At 47.9% G+C, this 20,463-nt stretch overlaps 1 protein-coding gene across 2 annotated transcripts in view; it reads left to right on the top strand.

Annotated features, from left to right (window-relative positions):
• Positions 1–20,463, top strand: part of LOC123927744 (mitochondrial amidoxime reducing component 2-like) — a 34,459-nt gene that overhangs the window by 6,714 nt on the left and 7,282 nt on the right. For both annotated transcript variants that reach the window (XM_045982555.1, XM_045982554.1), the window contains 5 exons: positions 3,848–4,010; positions 4,889–5,029; positions 13,714–13,775; positions 13,874–13,945; positions 15,918–16,048. In XM_045982555.1, coding sequence (XP_045838511.1) covers positions 3,848–4,010; positions 4,889–5,029; positions 13,714–13,775; positions 13,874–13,945; positions 15,918–16,044 — 565 coding nt within the window. In that variant the 3' untranslated portion in view covers positions 16,045–16,048. The remainder of the gene's footprint in view (positions 1–3,847; positions 4,011–4,888; positions 5,030–13,713; positions 13,776–13,873; positions 13,946–15,917; positions 16,049–20,463) is intronic.

Raw genomic sequence — 20,463 nt, 5'->3', positions numbered from 1 at the left:
CAGATGCAGTTTTCCGTGGGCTCCTGCCTGCACCTGTCCCGCCGCAGTGTGTGTAGTAGGTGATGAGTTTGGTGAAGGAAATACTGAAGAGAAGTCTGGCCAGGGCTGGGGTCGATCCAGTGGTCAGGGCTAGTGGGCGAGGCAGAGTACTGTTTTTGGGTCCCTGGGATTTCTCTCCTCGGGTGTGGTGAGGCAGGCAGAGGTGCAAAGGACGGTGATGAAGAAAGACCTTTCCCGTGGTCATGGATCCCTGGGAACGGGAGGCTTGGCCGGTCCTGCGGGGCCGCACAGAGGAGCGCGGTGTTGGTCAGGAGGTGGGCTGCGCTGGGGGGTGGGGTAGCGGGAGAGGGAGAAGCGGACTCCCCGCTGAACTGGGGGCGGGCCGATGGGAGACTCGATCCCAGGACCCCAATATCATGAACTGAGCTGAAGTCAAGTACTTAAGGGACTGAACCACAGAGGCGCCCCTACAAGAGTGTTGACTGTGGTTTCCGTGCGAAGTACCAGGCGAGGCAGGGTGAAGAGCCTCGGGGTTGGCTATTTGAGTCATTTCAGTGGGTTCTGGGGCCTAGAGGCTGTCTCCTGGTGGCTGGTATCTGGCTCTGGGTGGCTAGGGCGGGGGGACAGTGGCCTGGGCTGAAAGAGCCCAGAGAGGAGGTGGTTGGACTGGTTGGCACCCGGGAAAGGGAAGTCTCCTACCTGTAGGTGTTAACTAGCCCTTGGGGGGGCGGTTCCTTCCACATCAGCAAGCCCCAGGATGCAAAGCATTAAGAATGTGGGAAACAGGGGCGCCTGGGTGGCTCAGTGGGTTCAAGCCTCTGCCTTTGGCTCAGGTCATGATCCCAGGGTCCTGGGATCAAGCCCCGCATCGGGCTCTCTGCTCAGCCAGAGGCCTGCTTCGCCCCCCTCTGCCTGCCTCTCTGCCTACTTGTGATCTCTGTCTGTCAAATAAATAAAATCTTAAAAAAAAAAAAAGAAATAGGGGAAACACAAAAGCATGATTAATACGTGTAGAGAGTGGGGGTACGAAGGGCCCATCTTTAGAGTTTGTCTCTTGTTTGTTCAAGTTGGATGGACTTCTGTTCAGCATTGGCAGTCCCCAGCCGAGCAGATAAGGCCATGAGTGGGGCCGGACAGCCGTATCTCAGGTGGGGAGATGGGGGGCTAGACGTTTTCAAGGTGACTGCAGCCTCTCACGTGTCTGGCACGAGTCAAATGTAGCAGATTCCCACCCCTGGCCTGGACACGCCCCAGATCTGGGCTTCCGTTTGGTCTGGAGGACCCAGCAGGGTGGTCAAATTCCATGGCTCCTGGAGGTCTTGTCCTGAGGGAACGGGAAGTCCTAGAGGCCTGGGTACCTGTCGTGGGGTGCCCTGGGTCCCTTGGTAACACCTGAGCGTTTTCAGCTTGCAGAGATTGGGGTTGTCCCGCGGTCCCAAGGCTTAGAGGAAGGCCGCAGACTGTTCCCTGTGCCCTGGTGGTTTGCTTTTTCAAGCAGAATGTGTGAGCTGAAAACTGTCATTCAAGGTTCTGAAATTTCGAAAGCCTGAAATAATAATTCATTGACTATAGTATTTTAGTTAATCATCTCCACAAGCTCATGAGGTGGATATTATTAATTCCATAAGGCAGAGCTGGGATTTGATCCCACCTGCCTCCGTGTTTGCTCTCAATGCCCGTGCTCAGGAGGGGAAAAGCGTTGCTGTGTAGGATTTGGTTGGTATTTATTCTTTGATTATTGGGAGAACTTTCCAGTAAAATTGGATTTTCTTTGCAAAACTCCATTCAGAGGGGCATCTGGGTGGCTCAGCTGCTTAAGTTGGTGGGACTCCTGGTTTCCGCTCAGGTCGTGATCTCAGGGTCACACTGGGCTCTGTGCTCCGTGGGAGTCTGCTTCTCTCCCTCTCCCTCTGCGTCTCGCTCTCTTTCTCAAAATAATCAATACATATTTTTTAAAGAATCCATTTAAGACTTTATGTCTTAAGTATTATTTAGTAGGTTTTGCTCTGTATGAATGAAGTTCTATTGTGCTCCCGTCGGAGGATCAATCTTTCTCTGTAGGATAGAGATGATGCTGCTTTTTGTGTCAAAATATGGAGGAAGGTAGGGCACCGGGGTGGCTCAGTGGGTTAAGCCTCTGCCTTTGGCTCAGGTCATGATCTCAGGGTCCTGGGATCGAGCCCCACGTGGGGCTCCTTGCCCAGCAGGGCGTCTGCTTCTCCTTGTCTCCCTGCTGTTTCCCCCTGCTCGTGAGCACGCACTCTGTCAAATAAACGAAATAAAATCTTTTTAAAAATGTGGGAAAAGGTGGGTTTTGCATGACATTCTGAGAGAATGGGAGAAGCTGGGGTGGTGGAGGGGAAGGTGGTCCCTGCCGCAGGGATGAGGGAGTAAGGATAGTCAGGGGGCGGCGTCCAGGAGTGGGAAGGGCGCTGCAGACTTAGCGTTCCCTTATCCACTGGCTGTTTTCAGGAGGCTCACCTGGCGGACGGAAGGTGGGGGCAGAAGTGTGTGCCCTACCACGGGTGTTGTTGTGAGGGGTTGAGGAATGTACTGGACCTGGGAACGGGTGCTTCAGAACTCGTGAACTGTGGGGTCGAGTCTGTCCGAAGTAGTCGGTTGTGTGACAAGACTCCTAGCTGAAGGCCAGGAGGGACCATGGGGAGGCTTTGGGACTGAGCCAAGAATAAGTCAGAGGTCAAGCAGGGGCTCCACAAAGAGGGTTTAGAGAGAAGAAAGAGGCCCAGGAAACTTGAGGGCCGTGTTGAGATTTGACAGGAGATGGGAGAGGCCGTCCCCAAAGGAGGCGAGTCTAAGGGTCAGAGTGGGCCTGGGGGCGTCGGGGAGCCCAGGGCTTCATCTGGTCCGGAGAACCTCGTAAGCGCACATCGATTCCCTCCTGTATGTCGCCCCGGGAGGGCTCAAACCGGGGTAGCGCTCAGGGGGAGGTGCAGACACTCTCATGGTATGTGAGGGTCTCTGTGGGCAGGGATGCTTGGAGAGAATCAGATCCTCCGATCCCATAAATGCTTGTCTCTCACTGCAGTCTGAGTCGCACCCACAGTGTGAGCCTCCTCCTCTCCCACCTCCCCTCTGTGCGCACGAAAGGCTTGTCCACCTGGTCTTAATGGGGAGCATTGCTCTGGGGGAGGGAACCTGTGGGCCCAGGTAATGGGGAGTGTTGGTGCTGATGAAGAGAATGACTCTAATGACAGGGAAGATCATTCTACAAGTTGGGGGTTCCATACCTCTGTCTTACGCTACAACGAAGGGGCCACTGATCAGATTGTCGCTCACAAGGAATAAAGTTGACGCCGAACCTTATCTTATTCCAGCAATGAGTAAGAGTCATGCACAGACATATGGGTATACTATAGGATTTATTAAGAAATTAATTTTAAACAAAGTTTTACTTTTTATGCTAATCAAATTCTTGTTCATAATTCCTTTTTTTTTCAAAGTAGGCTCCATGCCTAACGTGGAGCCCAGTGTAGGACCTGAACTCATGATCAAGACCAGAGCTGAGACCGAGTTGGGCACTTAACTGGCTGAGCCACCCAGGTGCCCCCCAAATACTTTTTGATGAATGGTTACTGTGTAGCAAATACTGCTTCTGAAGCAGAGTCTGTATTTTACCCCGATCTCAGTCACTGGTAGGCATGTTAGGGTTTGCCAGGCTTTTCCCTGGGGCACGTTCTGCTGCCCCCCCTCTTCTGTTTCTGTCAGCCTCACGCTCCTGGCACTCCGGGATGGGCAGGTCCCAGCGGTCCAGCGGTCCCATCGTTGAGGCCATCTCTCAGCGTGCTGAGGCAGGACGGTGACCTTGGCTCTCTGGTGACCCTGCCAGGCTCTTCGGTATGGACATCAAGGGCAGGGACTGTGGCGACCAGGCAGCTCAGTGGTTCACCAACTTCTTGAAAACAGAGGCTTTCCGGCTGGTCCAGTTTGAGAAGCACATGAAGGGAAGACCATCCAAGGACATTTTCTCTGCTTCGATCCCAGATTACCAGGTGAGCTTCCAGGGAACCGCCCTTTGCTTCCACCAGTCCCCCTCTGTGTCTGGCGTCCTTCTTACCCCCCAGACCGCCTTTCTTGGGATCCCGGTTAGGAAAGTATAGGAATGGCCCAGGTGAGGGGGTCTGGGGGTGCGTCCCGGGCAGGTATTGGGGTGGAGGGGAAGCGGCTCCGAGCTGACCTGGCTCTCCAGCGCGCATGGAGGACGGATCGTGTCCGGGACTATGGAGGCAGAAGCCGGGGTGACCCCCAGTGAGACGGGGACTCAGGAGACACTCACGTTGGGAAGGGGAAGTGAGAAGTTTGTTTGGGACCGAACCAAGGTTTCCTAAAATTACGGAGGCCGATTTTCTCCTGGGGCTTCCCTGGCCGTCCGTCTGGTGTGGTTATTTCAGGCACCAAAAAGCCACCTTTGGAGCGAGCTGGCTGCAGCCCAAAGCCCAGAGCCTTGGATCCTGCAGCGAGCTAGGGTCTAAGATGCAGGCTCCTGGGGCGCCTGGGTGGCCTGGTTGCTAAGTGTCTGCCTGCGGCTCAGGTCATGATCCCAGGCTCCTGGGATTGGGCCCCACGTTTGGCTCCGGGCTCAGTGGGGAGCCTGCTTCTCCCTCCACCACTCCCCCTGCTTGTGTTCCCTCTCGCTAGGTCTCTGTCAAATAAATAAATTAATTTAAAAAAATTAAACAAAACAAAACAAAACAAAGTGCAAATTCCTTGGGCAGCTCTCGCTTTCCTCCCCGAGCCATGAGCTGTTTGAATGCAGGGATGACACCCCTGGCCCTCCCCGCCCAGCCCTTCTGGCCTTTGCTTCCCTTCCAGCTGGGCCAGGGCGTCTCACGGGGCAGGGAGGACTGAGGGTACCATGTTCCTGGCGCAGGTGGCCTACCCCGACTGCTGCCCCATCATGATTCTGTCGGAAGCCTCGCTGGCGGACCTGAATACCAGGCTGGAGAAGAAAGTGAAAATGGACCAGTTCAGACCCAATATCGTGGTGACAGGCTGCGATGCTTTCGAGGAGGTAAGAGCCTCCCCGCTTTTGTGCTCAAAACCAGATGTGCTGTTCACAGTGCTCACTGATGGCTGCCCCCTTACCCAGCCCCAGCTCAGACCCGCCACCGTCAGCTGTGAGGGACACTGTCTTCCCCAAGGGTCCCCTTAACCTGGTGGAGCAGGCTACTTGGTGCGGCCGCCGTCCCCTTGCTGGCCCCAGGAGGGCGCCGCTCACCCTTTCCATCAAGTCTGGAACTAGGCCAGACTGTATCCTTCGGCTCAGAGATAACTGAAAGGAAATGAAGAGAACAGCCACGTGTGCGTAAGGATTTGAGACTCCCCGAAGGCCCAGACCCTAAAGCGGTGGCCTAGAGGTACAGGAGCTCTGCCTGGGAACAGGGCCCCGGAGACAGTCCCTGCTGTGGCCGAGTTCTGTCCCGGAGGACCCACGTGCTGTCCTGTGTGACTGGTGGCTGGGATCTCCACCCTCTCCACCCACAGCCCTTGGTAGCCCTAACAGGACACCCACATCAAACCCCAGTTGTCCTGCGATCTGTATAGAAAGACGTAACTGGGCGTTGCTTTGCGCTAAGAAACATCGAGAGCTCTAGTGAATGTTGGGGGTGGATTAAACTTTATGAACCCCAGAAGCAACCGCAGCAAATCCGTTGAGGGCGTGTTTGCTGGGCATGAGACACCGAACTAATGTTTTACTTCATACAGATTGTTCTGTTTGATCCCGATGGCAACCCTGTGAAGTCTTGTATGACTGTCTCCTTTTTGTAAGGAAATTGAAGCTGGAGGCGGGGAGGCTTACGCACCTGTTGGGCATGTGATTGGGGGTTGTGGGATTAGAACCTCCAGCTTCTGAGGGGGTGAGGACATGCCTCCAATTTAGAAAGTCCAAGTAGCTAAGGCCAAGGGGAGAGTCTCCCCATTCTTTGCTCCCTCGTGTGGCCACATTTCCTTTTGTGTGAGTAAAATGTGCCCCTATTTGCAGAGAAGTGTCATTCTTTAGAAGAAACCTTGGCAGGGGCCACTTGTGTGGCTCAGTCAGTGAAGCATCCGCTCAGGTTGTGACCTTGGGGTCGTGGAATTGAGCCCTGCATGCTGGCCGTGCCTGAAGGAACACTGGCTGGGGAGGGCGCAGCACAGGAAGGGGCCCTGACATTCTCGGGCAGTCAGCGCCTTGAGGGAGGAGGCTTGATTTTTCTCCCGAGGAGTAAATCCACATTTGATGGGACTTAGCGTTTATACAGGGTTTCGAGGGCTCCTTCAGAAAAGACAATAACACAGTCAGGTGCAGGGCTTAGAAGGGGTTGGGTGCAAGAGAGGGGACCAGCCTGTCCCCGTGGTCTACTAGTGTGCATAAGCGTGCAGTCCTCAGACACTCACTAAACACAGAGGAAATCGATACTTGGTGTTACTGATGCAAGTGGTTGAGATTTGGATTAGAAATTAGTCCATGAAGCAAAAACGCTTCACAGGAATCCTGTAACTGCTCCATTATTTTCTGAAAGATTTTCTTTTAGGGAATACAATTTTTCTTGATTTGTCTCCATGGAAGGGCCTGATTTTGATAAGATTTTGAGCCAAGAGGTGTAAGAAGAAAAGCTATTCCTTAACCAGATTCCTGGTGACAGAATTTTTGCTTTCCCGGAATTTGCCAAGTACAAGTTTTTGCTCCCCTGTAACTTGCCAAAGTGAACCTGAGGCTAAGGTGACCTGAATCGTGTTCTCTTAGGCAATTTGAATGGGTGGAGTCTTTTTTTTTTTAATTGAAAAATGTTCAGTCACCTTGAGCTCTCTGTTTTAATTCCTGCATCACAATGGGCTTACTGAAATAGTAATGTAAGTAAGGCAGAATGCTCTTATTTTTCTAGAAAAGTCCTCTGTTTGTATCCATTAAAAAAAAATCCTTCGTATAAAATGATGCTAATGTTGCTGATTTATCCTCCTTGAAATTGGGAAGGCCAGTCGTTAAGGGCCTGATTGAGGAACCGGTCTGCCTGGCGTTGTTGCACAACTATGACCTTTTCAATTAGTGGGACTCTATCAAATATTGATGTAAAATGCTAATGTACATAAATATTTAATAGAGCCACTAATAATAAAAAAAAATAGCAAATCTAAGCATGATGCAGAGAAGCCATCTGTTTATTGCAAAAATGCGGAGCAATAGTAGAACGCCTTGTGTAACATTTGCTCTTTGTGACCCAGAGTACTTGGTCCTTTTTCCAGGGAACTCAGAATGTTAAGCAAGTTTTAAAAGCTGGCTTCCCTTGGGCCGGTGTGGTGTGTGTGAGTTCGGGGAATGCAGAGCAGTGGAGTTTAAAAATAATGCGGTTGACCAATGCTTCTTGTCAGTGTGCTTGGCCGTTGCAGGAGTCACAGATCAGCTGTTCCGAATTTTGCTCATTTTCCTGGTACGCAGGACTTGACTTCTTCTTCTTTTTTTTTTTCCTGGGCATATCTTGTTTTTAATCGTTTCTCACTCGGCGGTATGAAAGAACTGTGGAGAAGCTTGCAGAAAACCTTGGGTGTGTTATCTGTCACTCACTCAGGAAGTGATTCTTCAGGAAGCTTCTAGAAAGATGGTGGGTCTTGAAGCTAGGCAGCTGTGGTTGGACTCCCAGGCCCATCACTCACTGGCTGGGTGAACTGCATCCTCTCAGTCCTATCCTTTGCAGCTGTCGAGAAGCAAAGTTTTTGCAAACCATCATCACCAAATTCTCAGTCCCCCAAATTGGAGTGGGGACGAGTTTGGATTTTACCTGGGTGCATACATGAGTAGAAGTCTCTGTCCTAGAATAAGAAAGAACATCATCTCTGCGGGGCTGCAGGGACTTCTGAAGAAGCAGGGCCAACAACAGCATATAAAACAATAACAATGTAACAGTAAGAGCCAGGGCTCCCGGTTGACGAATGTGCATTATGTCCCAGGCACTGTGCCAGGCATTTCTTGTGCAGGATCTGACTTTATCCTCCTGCTTACCCTTCCCAAGCTGCGGCTCGTAACCCAGTATGGGGTTAGAATTTCAGTTCTGTGGGTCCTGACCAGCATTAAAAAAAAACAAACAAAAAAAACCCCTGGAATTAAAAGTACCAGAATAGACTATAGGTAATACGGTGAAGGCTTGCTCTGTGGGCTCGTGGCTTCAGCAGTTCTTAGCATCCTCTGTGCTCACCATGATAAGTGGATCACCATCGGTCACCATACAGCACTATGACTATCCTGTTTCTTTTTCTTTTTTTTTTTTTAAGATTTTATTTATTTGAGAGAGAGAGAGAGAGTATGAGCAGGGGGGAGGCAGAGGGAGAGGCAGAGGGAGAAGCAGACTCCTCGCTGAGCAGGGAGCCCGATGTGGGGCTCTGTCTCGGGACCCAGAGATCATGACCTGAGCTGAAAGGCAGATGCTTATCCAACTGAGCCCCCCAGGCACCACTAAAAGTAATTTTTTTTTTGAAGATTTTATTTATTTATTTGACAGACAGATCTCAAGTAGGCAGAGAGGCAGGCAGAGGGAGGGGGAAGCAGGCTCCCTGCTGAGCAGAGAGCCCGATGTGGAACTCGATCCCAGGACCCTGAGATCATGACCTGAGCTGATGGCAGAGGCTTAACCCACTGAGCCACCCAGGTGCCCCTAAAAGTAATTTTTTTTTAAAAGTACCAGTTCTTCTGTGTGAAGAAAAACTTGAAGGAATAAAAATTCTTTTCCATCCTACCATCAAAAAGTAGCCTGTGGTAACATTTTATTGTGTTTCCAGTATTATTTATGTGATGTTGTACAGGTAGTATTGAATTCCCCCATTTTCGCATAACGGTAGATGGCACACAGCTCTGTCTGGATAAATTCTTCATTAGCATAGTTTTTGTGGTTCCACGTTGGTCCATCTTGGACCTATGCCTTCACTTACTTAGCTACTCCCTTATAACTGAGCGTGTTTTCCATTTTCCCTTACATAAAGAATGAACAGCTTTGTAAAACAGTCTTTATCTACATTTCTCAACTTATTCTTAAGAAATGCAAAGTTAAACACTGTTATGCTGAAAAGAAATAATACAAAAAATTAAAAAAAAAAAAGAAATGCAAAGTCAGAATTTTAAGGGCTTTTTATATTGTCAAATAGATTTGCAGAAACCTTACCAGTTTGTGTTCCCACGAACTGAGCAGAAGCGCGCCCTTCGTCTCGTACCCCGGACAGCATTGATGCCCATAATCTTTCCTCAGTCTGATAAGTGCAAAGTCCTGTCGCCTGTAAATTGGTAATTCTTAATGTAAGGAATCTTGTGTTAGTCGGTCTGTGAGGGAAGTTTGGCCTCTTAATTGCAATGTATCAACAAGGTTCTAGAACACTCAGGCTTGCTTGCAACAGACGTTTGTTGAGAGTTTTCTGGGTGCTGAACTGAACAGAAATGAATTCACTGTGTCTGCCTGCAAGCAAGCGTCCCAGGATGAAGCAGGACCAAGGGCTCAGTAGCCAGAGGGTTGAGGGAGGTAACCTCATGGGCGGGAGCCTGGAGAAAGTAACACTTAGCACAGGGTATTCGTGTATCTCTGGGAAGAATGCCACGGGTTTCTGGAAAGGGAGCATGTTTAAATTCTGGAATAGGACATTAATATTTTGCATGTGTATCTTGAAAACAGAAAAAGGTTTTGGTTTGAGATAGTTGAACTGTGTGGTGTCATGGGAAATGCATATTTGGTGTTTGTCAATTAAAACAGCTCCAAAAACCCCGAGTGACAGGGGCACCTTTTATTATTAATAACACACTCTTTTCATAGCCTGAGTTACGCTAATGAGGTGAGTGGTTGGGGGTGGGGTGGGGTCGGTAGTTTCAGGTTGGAGGGAGGCCACCAGCAAGACCGAGCCTTGACTGGAAATTTGGAACTTTTAGTCCCACTCCCAGGCCTCCAGGGAGGGGAGAGGGGCTGGAGGTTGAGTTCAGTTGCAAGTAGACAGTGATGTGATCTTCCGGTAATAAAATCTCCACTAAAAACCCTTAAACGGGGGATGCCTGGGTGGTCTCTGCCTTCAGCTCAGGTCATGATCTCAGGGTCCTGGGATTGAGACCCACATTGGGCTCTCTGCTCAGCGGGGAGCCTGCTTCCCCCTCTCTCTCTGCCTCCCTCTCTGTCTACTCGTGATCAATGTCTGTCAAATAAATAAATAAAATCTTAAAACAAAACAAAACAAAAAAAAAAACCAAACCCCTTAAACGTCTGGTTTGGGAGCGCTCCCGGGTTGGTGAAGACGTGGAGGAGTGGGAGCTGGAACTGCGGTTTGGAAGCTCCGAAGCTCCGGGCTCCTTCCCGCATACCTTGTACCCTGCGTCTCTTCCATCTGACTGGCCCTGAGTTGTATCTTTTATAACAAACTGGTAATAGTAAAGCACTTTCCTGAGTTCTGTGAGCTCTCCTGGCAAAACACCCAACCTGCAGAGGGGGCCTGGGAAACCTCGATTTATAGCTGGTCGACTAGAAGTGTGGGAGGGCTGTACCCTTGGCGTCTGAAGTGAGGAGGGAGGGGAGGCCTGTGGGACCGAGCCCTTATCCCAAGGGGTCTGTGCTCGCTAACTCCGGCTGGTTAGCGTCAGAACCGGGTTAAATCACAGGACCTCTCGTGGTGTCAGAGAATTGCAGAACTGGTGTTGGAAACACACCATGTGTTTGCTGTTGGAAAGCATCTGAGAAATTTCCTAGACCAAGATGATCTTAAAAATGTGTTGTTGAGATGATATGCTTCTTCTTCTTTTTTTTTTCCAAGATTTTATTTATTTATTTATTTGAGAGAGAGAGAGAGAGAGTGAGAGAGAGAGTAAGAGCATGAGAGGAGAGAAGGTCAGAGGGAGAAGCAGATTTCCCACGGAGCTGGGAGCCCGATGCTGGACTCCATCCTGAGACTCCAGGACCATAACCCGAGCCAAAGGTAGCTGCCCAACCAACTAAGCCACCCAGGTGCCCCGGGTGCCCCGAGATGATATGCTTCTAATTAAAAAAAAAAAAAAAAGATAAACAAAAAAGGAAAACAAAATATAAAATTATTATAAAAATACTGTTTAAACGTGACGAGTCTTCCAAATATATTGCTCTAAATATATACACAGAGCTGCGTGTACAGGTTGTTGGTTTAATTTTTTTTTACATGAACAGCCTTATCCTACATATCGTGTATATATAGATGTGCTTTCTTCACTTAGCAACATCTTGAACCTTATTCAGCCGATAAATAAAGACTCACATCCTCCTCTCTGCTGCCTGAACAGAAATCCCTCTCTTTTATGGGCCACATGTAGTTACCAGCCCTAGTTCATGGCTTCTCATGCTCACTGTAATCTTATGCATCATTGATACCAAACCAGAAAAATAGCAAAGGATTTCTAAACAACAAACTTGTTATTTACCTGTTCATCCCCTCAGTTTATCCCAACATGGCTTGGGGGTGTGTGTGTACAGAGAGAGAGAAAAGGGTGGGGAGAGAGAGAGAGAGACAGAGAGGGGAGAATTGCCTCTCTGGACTCTAGTGACGGTCTCAAAGAAGCAAGCACCCTCGTCTGCACTGTGCTGTGTGCTCCACAATCATTGCCCCAGACTCTTAATTTCTGTCTCTTTGGATGCTCCTTGTCACAAGAAACAATGTAATCTCAATGTAATGTTTGCCAATGTAAATGGAAAATTCATCGTATTTTCTCAGGCTGATTTCGTAGAGTTGAGCCCATTGTGTACAGTGCTCTCTCCTTTCTTTCTTTCTTTCTTTTTTTTTTTTTTGCTTTCTCCCTTCGTATTGGTTTTCTTTCTTCCTGTCCTTTCTTCTTGCCCCTCAAAAACTGCATGGTTTTATCCCATCACCGTAAATGTAGGTCTTAGGGGCCTGGATTTTGCCCGACTGCAGAGCGGCTGCTGGCCAGCAGGGGGAGCAGTCAGCTCTTCCAGCTGTTTCCTGGGTTTAGGGAAGGCACTGGAACTTCCCGTGTGTCTAACAGAACCTAATGGAAAATTTTATTTCATGCTTTCTTAATTCAAATGAACTTTTAATAACTTAAGGTATTTTATTATTTTCCTCTAATAACTGAATTAATAATTACATTTAATCGTAATTCGTGTAGTGTTTTTTTTTAACTGCAAATAACACCCTGCACCGAAATGCCAACTGTGATCAGATTAGGGTGAGTGACATTATTATATAAAGGGATTAATATTTTCGGAGGTCATTAGAGCTGCCATTTGGGGAGCTTGAGACAATTTCTATGTATGTAGACAATTTGTTTATCTAAACTGGGTACTGCCCAGAGAACGGCAGTACCCAGCTTAGAGAAACAAACCGTCTACAGAATTAAATCTGTTTTATTAAGCTAGGACACCTAATTGAACTTTTCAGACTTTCCTGCTTCATGCCACAGTCACAAGGCAGCATTTTCACAGATCTGTGGCTTTGAAGTATGAAATTCATCATCATTTGTGCAATGAAAGGAAGGGAGTTGGAGAGCTGCAGGGCACTGTGGGCTCACGTTCCTGTGGCCGCGGCGCCCTCGTGTGGCAAAATGCATCAGCCTTTTCTGCCGTCCCCAGACCAGGGCTGCAGGTGGCCGACCCGTCACTTCCCCGTGCGGGATCCTTGTTACATTCCGCCAGCTGAGCCACCTGCTCTGGTTATCTTGCATATTTTTGCTGTTTGCCCAAAGCTTGTAATAAGTTCTGGCTGGGATATAGAAATCTTGTTACATGGGGGTCCTTGCCTTTTGCAAGGACAACGTGGTTTCTCTGTCAACTGGCTGTTTGGAATACAGCAGTGTTTTCCTAAGTGGTGTGGGAACCCTGGGCATCCACAGAGACCATTACCGCAGCTATGCTCCTGTTCCGGAGCAAATTTGTGAGCTGGGAAGACCCAGTTAGGAACTGGAGTACCTTTCCTGTGTTTGCTAAGTCACCCCTGTAGGCCCTGGGGGTTCGGGCACCCCTGGAAGAGAAGTGGGGCTGGTCATCAGATCATCAGAGGTGGAAGGGGAAACATGATGTGTTAGGTCCCCCCCCCCATCCTGCCTCCCCCTTCTGTGCCCGTGGTGGTGGTGGGAGGGGGGAGTGCAGGACCACGTGAGAGGAATCGATGTCTCATTTCCTCTCTTGGGGACTGACTACTCCTCAAAACCCTTAGACCCTCGGCCTCCAAACCTCACTTGAATTGAGATCAGGTTCAGTGGCTCTGGCTCGCGAGGTCACTCCCCCTGCCCCCTGTCCCAGGCTGCCTCTCTGTGGAGCTGGGAGTGATTATTGAATGTGTCAGTCTCATACCTGACTTCCCGTGAAGTCAGGGTGAAGACATTCAACAAAGGACTATCAGATTTGAACTTGGCTACCGTTGTAACTTAGCTCTAAGGACAAAGTGGGCTTGTCTTGCAAGCTGTACGTTTTTCATTATATATCAGTAAGTTGGCCTTGTAGTTAATGTATGATTCTCATGGCAAACGGCCCCGCAGAGGAGGTCTGTTCTTGCTGTGCTGACGGACTTGGGTTTTGGAGACACTGAGTCAAGAGGTGGCTGGATCCTGGCCTCGCCCGCGTGCCTTCTCCCTTTGGTCCCTTTGGGAGATACTTTTGGGCGTCCGTCCCTGCTTTCCTCTGCTAGCTTCATAGTTAGGACTAGCCAAAGAGTAAACTGCTTTAAAGATGAATGAAGCCTTGATTCAAAAGGTAACTTCTTCTTTCCTTCTAGGATACTTGGGATGAACTCCTGATTGGCAACGTAGAAATGAAAAAGGTTTTGTCTTGCCCCAGGTAAGGGTTCTGTGAGAGTCAGCCTCTGGGGCGGTGAGGGGAGGTGGCCCGTTCGATGGTACCTAACTACCGCCTAATCATTGATTCTTGAATAACAGGTGCATTTTGACCACTGTAGACCCAGATACTGGAGTGATAGACAGGAAGGAGCCCCTGGAAACCCTGAAGAGGTAAACAGCCATGTGTCCGCTGTGTTTGTAATATTATCCCCACCCCAGAGCTACCTGAGGGGGTAGGTGCTCCACCTGAGCACCTTTCCCTCTGCCTTCTGGTTGGCATGTGTGTGGGTAAATTGCTTCCTCTTTTTTTTGTGGATGGATCTTTGAGTGCTTTTGACAGATTTTTCATTGTCTAATGCTGTATTTGGAAATTTTCAGATCTCTCATGTCAATTTTTTTTTAAAAGATTTTATTTTTTTGGGGCACCTGGGTGGCTCAGTGGATTAAGCCGCTGCCTTCAGCTCAGGTCATGATCTCAGGGTCCTGGGATCGAGCCCCGCATCGGGCTCTCTGCTCTGCAGGGAGCCTGCTTCCTCCTCCTTCTCTCTGCCTGCCTCTCTGCCTACTTGTGATCTCTCTCTCTGTCAAATAAATAAATAAAATCTTTAAAAAAAAAAAAGATTTTATTTTTTTATTTGACAGAGAGAGAGAGATCACAAGTAGGCAGAGAGGCAGGCAGAGAGAGAGGAAGCGAAGCAGGCCTCTGGTTGAGGAGAGAGCCCGATGTGGGGCTCGATCCCAGGACCCTGAGATCATGTCCTGAGCTGAAGGCAGAGGCTTTAACGCACTGAGCCACCCAGGCGCCCTCTCAGGTCAGTTTTTAATAAGTCATGTGGGCATGTCCAAATGAAGACCCCAAATACTGTAATTATTTTATTGCACCTCGGATCTCTTTATTAGATGCAACATGAAGGATTATGAGGCAAATTGAAGTTGCCTTCAATTGAGAAAAGTGAATGAAATATGAGAAAAGTGGAAATGGAATGAGTTGTCAGAGTTTATCTGGGGCCACCTTGTGGGCCCGGGTGTCGTGTTTTGTTATTAGTTGACTTTAGTTATCAATAGAGAATGTGTTTTTAAAATGAAATCAACATTCTTGGGAGATAATATTCTATTTTCTTTTCTTTTTCTCTGTCTTGTTATTGGTCTCCAGTGGTTTTGAGTTAGAGAAGAGGTTATTTCTTGAAGCCTTCGGATATGCAATTGTGTTTTGTTTTTTGACCTTTGAGATGAGGTGAAGTTAATTTTTTCTCTTTAGACAGGCCTTTTGAAAGAGATTAACTTTGTCAGTCATCCTTCTTCATGCCCGTTGCATCTGTATCTTTATTTTTGTTCACCAAAGAGCCTCAGCTTTGGGCTGGTAAACCTGGGGCGGGGGGAAGCGTATTATTTACAAGCATTGAACAGAAGGTTTGGAGGGTGCCTGAGTGGCTCAGTGAGTTAAAGCCTCTGACTCGATTTCAGCTCAGGTGACAATCTCAGGGTCCTGGGATCAAGTCCCGCATTGGGCTCTGCACTCAGCAGGGAGCCTGCTTCTCTCCTGCCCCCAAATAAATCAATTAACTGATTAAAGCAAAAAACACTTGGCGAGTGCGGGCAGTTCCATTTCGAGACTATGTGGGCATTTGTTTCAGGGAGTTGTGAAGTCCGAGCTGCATCTGCAAACATACTACTTACTATTTCTTTTTAAAACATACCACTTTTTAAATTATTATTACTTTTTAACATACCACTTATTTTGAGTAACACTTAAAGTTTTTTCCAACCAAAACCATGGAAAAATTGTATAGACCCTCAGGATGCTTCTAGGCAAACAGGCTACTGGCCCACAGACTTCTCTGTCCATGTTGCGGAAGAGGCTGGCTACTTACGTATAGGTCTGGGAATGAAAATTTGAATTCCCTTTTTTTGAAAATTTTTAAAGATTTTATTCATTTATTTATTTGACACAGAGACGGAGTGGGGAATCCCCACTGAGCAGAAAGCCCAATGCAGGGCTCGATCCCAGGACCCTGAGATCATGACCTGAGCCGAAGGCAGAAGCTTAACCCACTGAGCCGCCCAGGCGCCCCTTGAATTCTCTCGAGAGCACTTAGATTCTGACTTCCTTTTGTGCCTGATGATGAATTTTTGCTTCTTTCAGCTACCGCCTGTGTGATCCTTCTGAGAAGGCAATATACAAGTCGTCCCCACTTTTTGGGGTCTATTATTCAGTGGAGAAAATTGGCAGCCTGAGAGTCGGTGACCCCGTGTACCAGCTGGTTCAGTGACATGGTAGGTGAAGGGCCAGCTTGGCCGCTGGAATGCATTGCCTCGAGGCCACGGCCACATTTTCTCCTGTTGAGATGTTTTCATGTTTTGCTGCTTTAACTCTTGGGAGAAAGAATGGTTGGTGTTCTGCTCTTTGAAGTTGGAAAATGGCTTTTATTTTTCTTCCCTCCACAATCTGATTTATTTCGCCCAGGCTGCTCTCCCACTTCCTGTTCGGTTATAAAATGCTGATGCAGGGGCCCTAGCAAAAGACAGGGAGATGTTCTCAGATCGTGAAGGAATAAGGAAATGAAGGTGAGCAGGTCTCGAGTTCTAGGCTGATATTTTTCTGTCTCTGATAGAAAAGTGAGGGGAAATGTGTAAGTTATGCAAAATCAGCTTGAGAAAAACATTAAATACTTTTTATAAACTTTATTTTTAAAATATGATTTAAAGTTTGAAAAATATTAGTGCATCAGGGTGCCTGGGTTCTGAATCATAAGGTAGAAAATAGTGCTCTTACCTGATTTCATCGGCCAAATGCAACCTGACACCTGGAGCATAATGCCCACCCCCCAAATTATAGAAATAAAATCATTTGGAAGACTTCGAACTGAGGTTTTTAAGCAACTCTTTTCTTTCTTTCTTTCTTTTTTAAGATTTTATTTATTTATTTGAGAGAGAGAGATGCAGCGAGAGAGGGAACACAAGCAAGGGGAGTGGGAGAGGAAGAAGCAGGCTTCCCAATGAGCAGGGAGCCCATTGCAGGGCTTGATCCTAGGACCTTGCGATTGTGACTTGAGCTAAAGGCAGACGCTTAATCACTGAGCCACCCAGGCGTCCCTTAAGCAACTCTTTTCATAAAATCTATAACCCAGTTCCGGAAGTCACCTCATGTCAAATTCTTGACTGTCCTTTCTAATCCTGGCCTGGCTTTCTTCACCTTCTCTCTTGAGCAGCCTTGAGGACAACATGGGATACCGGTACGGACTGTCTGGATCCAGACCAGGGACACGGCTTCACAATCCTAGCAGATCCTTTTCCTAACTTGGTTGAGTTATTTAGCCTCTCAGCCTAGTATCCTTATCTGCAAAGCAGAAATACAGCAGTACTCAGCAAAAACAGTCATCGTAGTTCTTTTTTTTTTTTTTTTTAAGATTTTATTTATTTATTTATTTGACAGACAGAGATCACAAGGAGGCAGAGAGACAGGCAGAGAGAGAGGGAAGCAGGCTCCCTGCTGAGCAGAGAGCCCGATGTGGGGCTCAATCCCAGGACCCTGACATCATGACCTGAGCTGAAGGCAGAGGCTTAACCCACTGAGCCACCCAGGCGCCCCCATCATAGTTATTTTGAGGATTGCTTTATATGAAGTTGCCCCATTGCTACAGAAATGTGAGGTGTCCTGACTGGGTCGGGGCAGGAAGCATGGGCGGAGAAAGAACTCACCCAGGGCAGAGCAAAGGAGGTAGTTTATTGACTACACTGCCCGGCAGCAGCGGGCAGCACAGAGAAGAGAGGCTGCTGGGAGGCAGTGGTGAGGGGCTGTAGTTATAGGGCAGAGTGAGGGGCTTATGGGGACTTGGGGAATTTCCCCATTTTTGGTAGTATTAGAACTCTCCCTGGTTGTAAGTAGCCCATTGATTAGGTAGGGCCTGTGGATTAATGAGCCTGTTTGCTTTCAGCTCTCTGGTCACTGTGGGCCCCTTTGTCTTGCCCAAGCTTCCATAGCTCAAGCCTGTTGCCTAAGAACAGCCTCTATAACCAACACAGAAAATGATCAATAAATATTAGTCACGATTCTTGTTGTCACCATTGCAGAGTGGCTCCTAGGAAAACTGGTGGGAACCAGCAAAGGGTAAACGTTCTTACCAGACCCAACTCTTGCGAACCTCTGTCCTTAGTGCCCAGTTGAGAGGGAAAAATAGAAGTCCACGTTGTCCCTTCCTTTCCAAACCAAAATGCATTATTTACAGATCCTTTCTTTCCCAGAGGGAGCTGTTGCCTTTGCTTGTCTCATTTTGCATAACTGGGATTGGCTTTCTGCCTGCCTGGAACTCGCAGGTTATTGGTTGGTTCTTCTGGCTCGTTCTTCTGGCTGTCTTCAGGAGTGACACCAGCCTTCAGGACGTTAATATCCTTTGCACCCTCATTGAGGACCTGTCTTATGCCCAAGGGGAAGTTATTCAGTATTGCCAAAAATATTTAAGATCTGGGGTGCCTGGGTGGCTCGGTTGGTTGAGCGTTTGACTGTTAATTTTGGCTCAGGTCACGATCTCAGGGTCCTGGAATGGAGGCCCTTTACGGGCTCTGTGCTGAGCGTGGAGTTGACTTGAGATTCTCTCTCCCTCTGTGTCTCCACAGTGGCCCTGCTCATGCATTCTCTCTCTACAATAAAATAAATAAAATCTTATAAAAAAAAGAAACATTTAAAATTTGAACCATATATCAGGAGGGAAAGAAGCAAATCGAGGATAATGCCTTTGGATGGGTGGATCAACCCATAATCTAAATTTTTTAAAGAATGTAGTACTGTCCTGGGCACCTGGGTGGCTCAGTGGGTTAAGCGACTGCCTTTGGCTCAGGTCATGATCCCAGAGTCCTGGGATCGAGTCCCACATCGGGCTCCCTGCTCCTTGGAGAGTCTGCTTCTCCCTCTGACTTTCTCCCCTCTCATGCTCTCTCTCTCAAATAAATAAATAAAATCTTAAAAAAAAAAAAAAGAATGTAGTACCGTCCTTATCTGACAGATCTTTTGTAAAACAAAAGTCAGCTCTAAGGGCAATTCAAAACTCACCTGTTCCTTTACCAACCCACAAACTTCCCTTATCTGTCTGCACAGGCTTGATTGTCCTTTGGAAACAAAAGTCCTTCTTGGAGGAGCTTCCATTCTTTCCATGTCCCTTCGTTATAACCATTGATGAAGTTCTAAAACCTAGGTGAGGTTCGGTGGGCTGACGTCCAGAGCCTATGACCAAGAAAGAATTCTTGAGACATCTTTGGTACAAAATGGTGGTTTATTAAAGCACGGGGACAGGACCCGTGGACAGAAAGAGCTGCTGCCCCGGGTTGTGAGGGATGGCAGGTTATGTACCCTGCGGTTGGGGCAAGGTGAGGGAAAGGGAGGTTTCAATGGAGTTTTCATATGCTAAAGAGGGCCTACAAGGTGAGTATTCCGGTGGTCTTCGGGGATCCCGGTGGTCTTCCGGGATACCTGGAGGTCTTCTGGCTTGATCAATGTTGTCTTTTGGCAAGCTATTAACATCAAGATAGTTGGGAGATTCCTGGTGGGATGTCACAATCCTGCTATCAAGCATCTTTGTTAGAGAGATTTAGGTTCAGAAGAGATTTAACTATATTTACACTTCCTTCTACCTCAGCCTTCTTCAGTTTTGTGTATGGAGGGGAGGGCTTTGGGAACTGAGTTATTTATTTGCCTCTGGAAATTATCAATAGCACAAGGTAACTTCTTTGTTTGTAGATCTCTAGGACATTTGTAAACCAAGGGGAACTATTTCTCGTTTATGGTGGTCAGGGTGCCTGAGGAATGCTACACGTATTACCGAGGGGAGGGCATGGAGAGGGGGTGCAAGGTACCAGCTTTGCTTTGTCCTCAGCCAGCCTCCTATCCCTCATCACCATGTCTTTGAAGTTTAAACACAGCTCACAATCCAGTATCTGAGACTAAGGGAAAAAAAGAAAAAGGAAAAGAGGCCTTTTTGAAAATGGGAACTACTGTAAGGGCATTTGTGCCCAACCGCCAGCAAGTCTCCTTCATTCCAGAGACAAATACAAGTCTTCAAAATCTTCTCCAGCAATATGAGTAACTATAAGGTTTTCACATCTGTGTGTTTATGTGTTTGTTAGAAGTGTGAAGCATTTTTTTCCCTCTGGATGGTATTGCTGAAAGTGATTTGTGAAAGAGCTCTGTTTAGTTGGTTGGAAGACAAGCATTTGTGGGTTTTTTTTTTTTAATTTTTTTTTCTAATTTCTTTTTTAAGATTTTATTTAGTTATAGTCAGAGAGACAGGCAGGGAGAGTGGGGGAAGCAGGCTCCCTGCTGAGCAGAGAGCCCGATGCGGGGCTCGATCCCAGGACCCTGAGATGACCAGAGCCGAAGGCAGAGGCCTAACCCACTGAGCCACCCAGGCGCCCCGGAAGACAAGCATTTGTAAGGCTTGGACATTCTAGAACTCTGGAAAAGATAGAAATTAACCCAAATGTTTTCCAGCTTCATGAGATCTGAGGAAATGTTTTGTGTTAAAGCTAATTTAAGTTCGTTGATTTAGGGCGTCTGGGTGGCTCAGTCAGTTAAGCATCTGCCTTCTCAGGTCTTGATCCTGGAGTCCTGGATTGAATCCGGCTTGGAGCAGGGAGTCCGCTTCTCCCTCTCCCTCTATCCCTTCCCCAACTTGTGCAGGAGCTCTCTCTCTCTCACT

This window comes from Meles meles, chromosome 17 (genome assembly GCF_922984935.1).
Source record: "Meles meles chromosome 17, mMelMel3.1 paternal haplotype, whole genome shotgun sequence".
NCBI classification, from domain to species: Eukaryota; Metazoa; Chordata; class Mammalia; order Carnivora; family Mustelidae; genus Meles; species Meles meles.
Note: the sequence above shows the minus strand (reverse complement) of the source record. Positions and strands in the feature narration are given on the sequence as shown.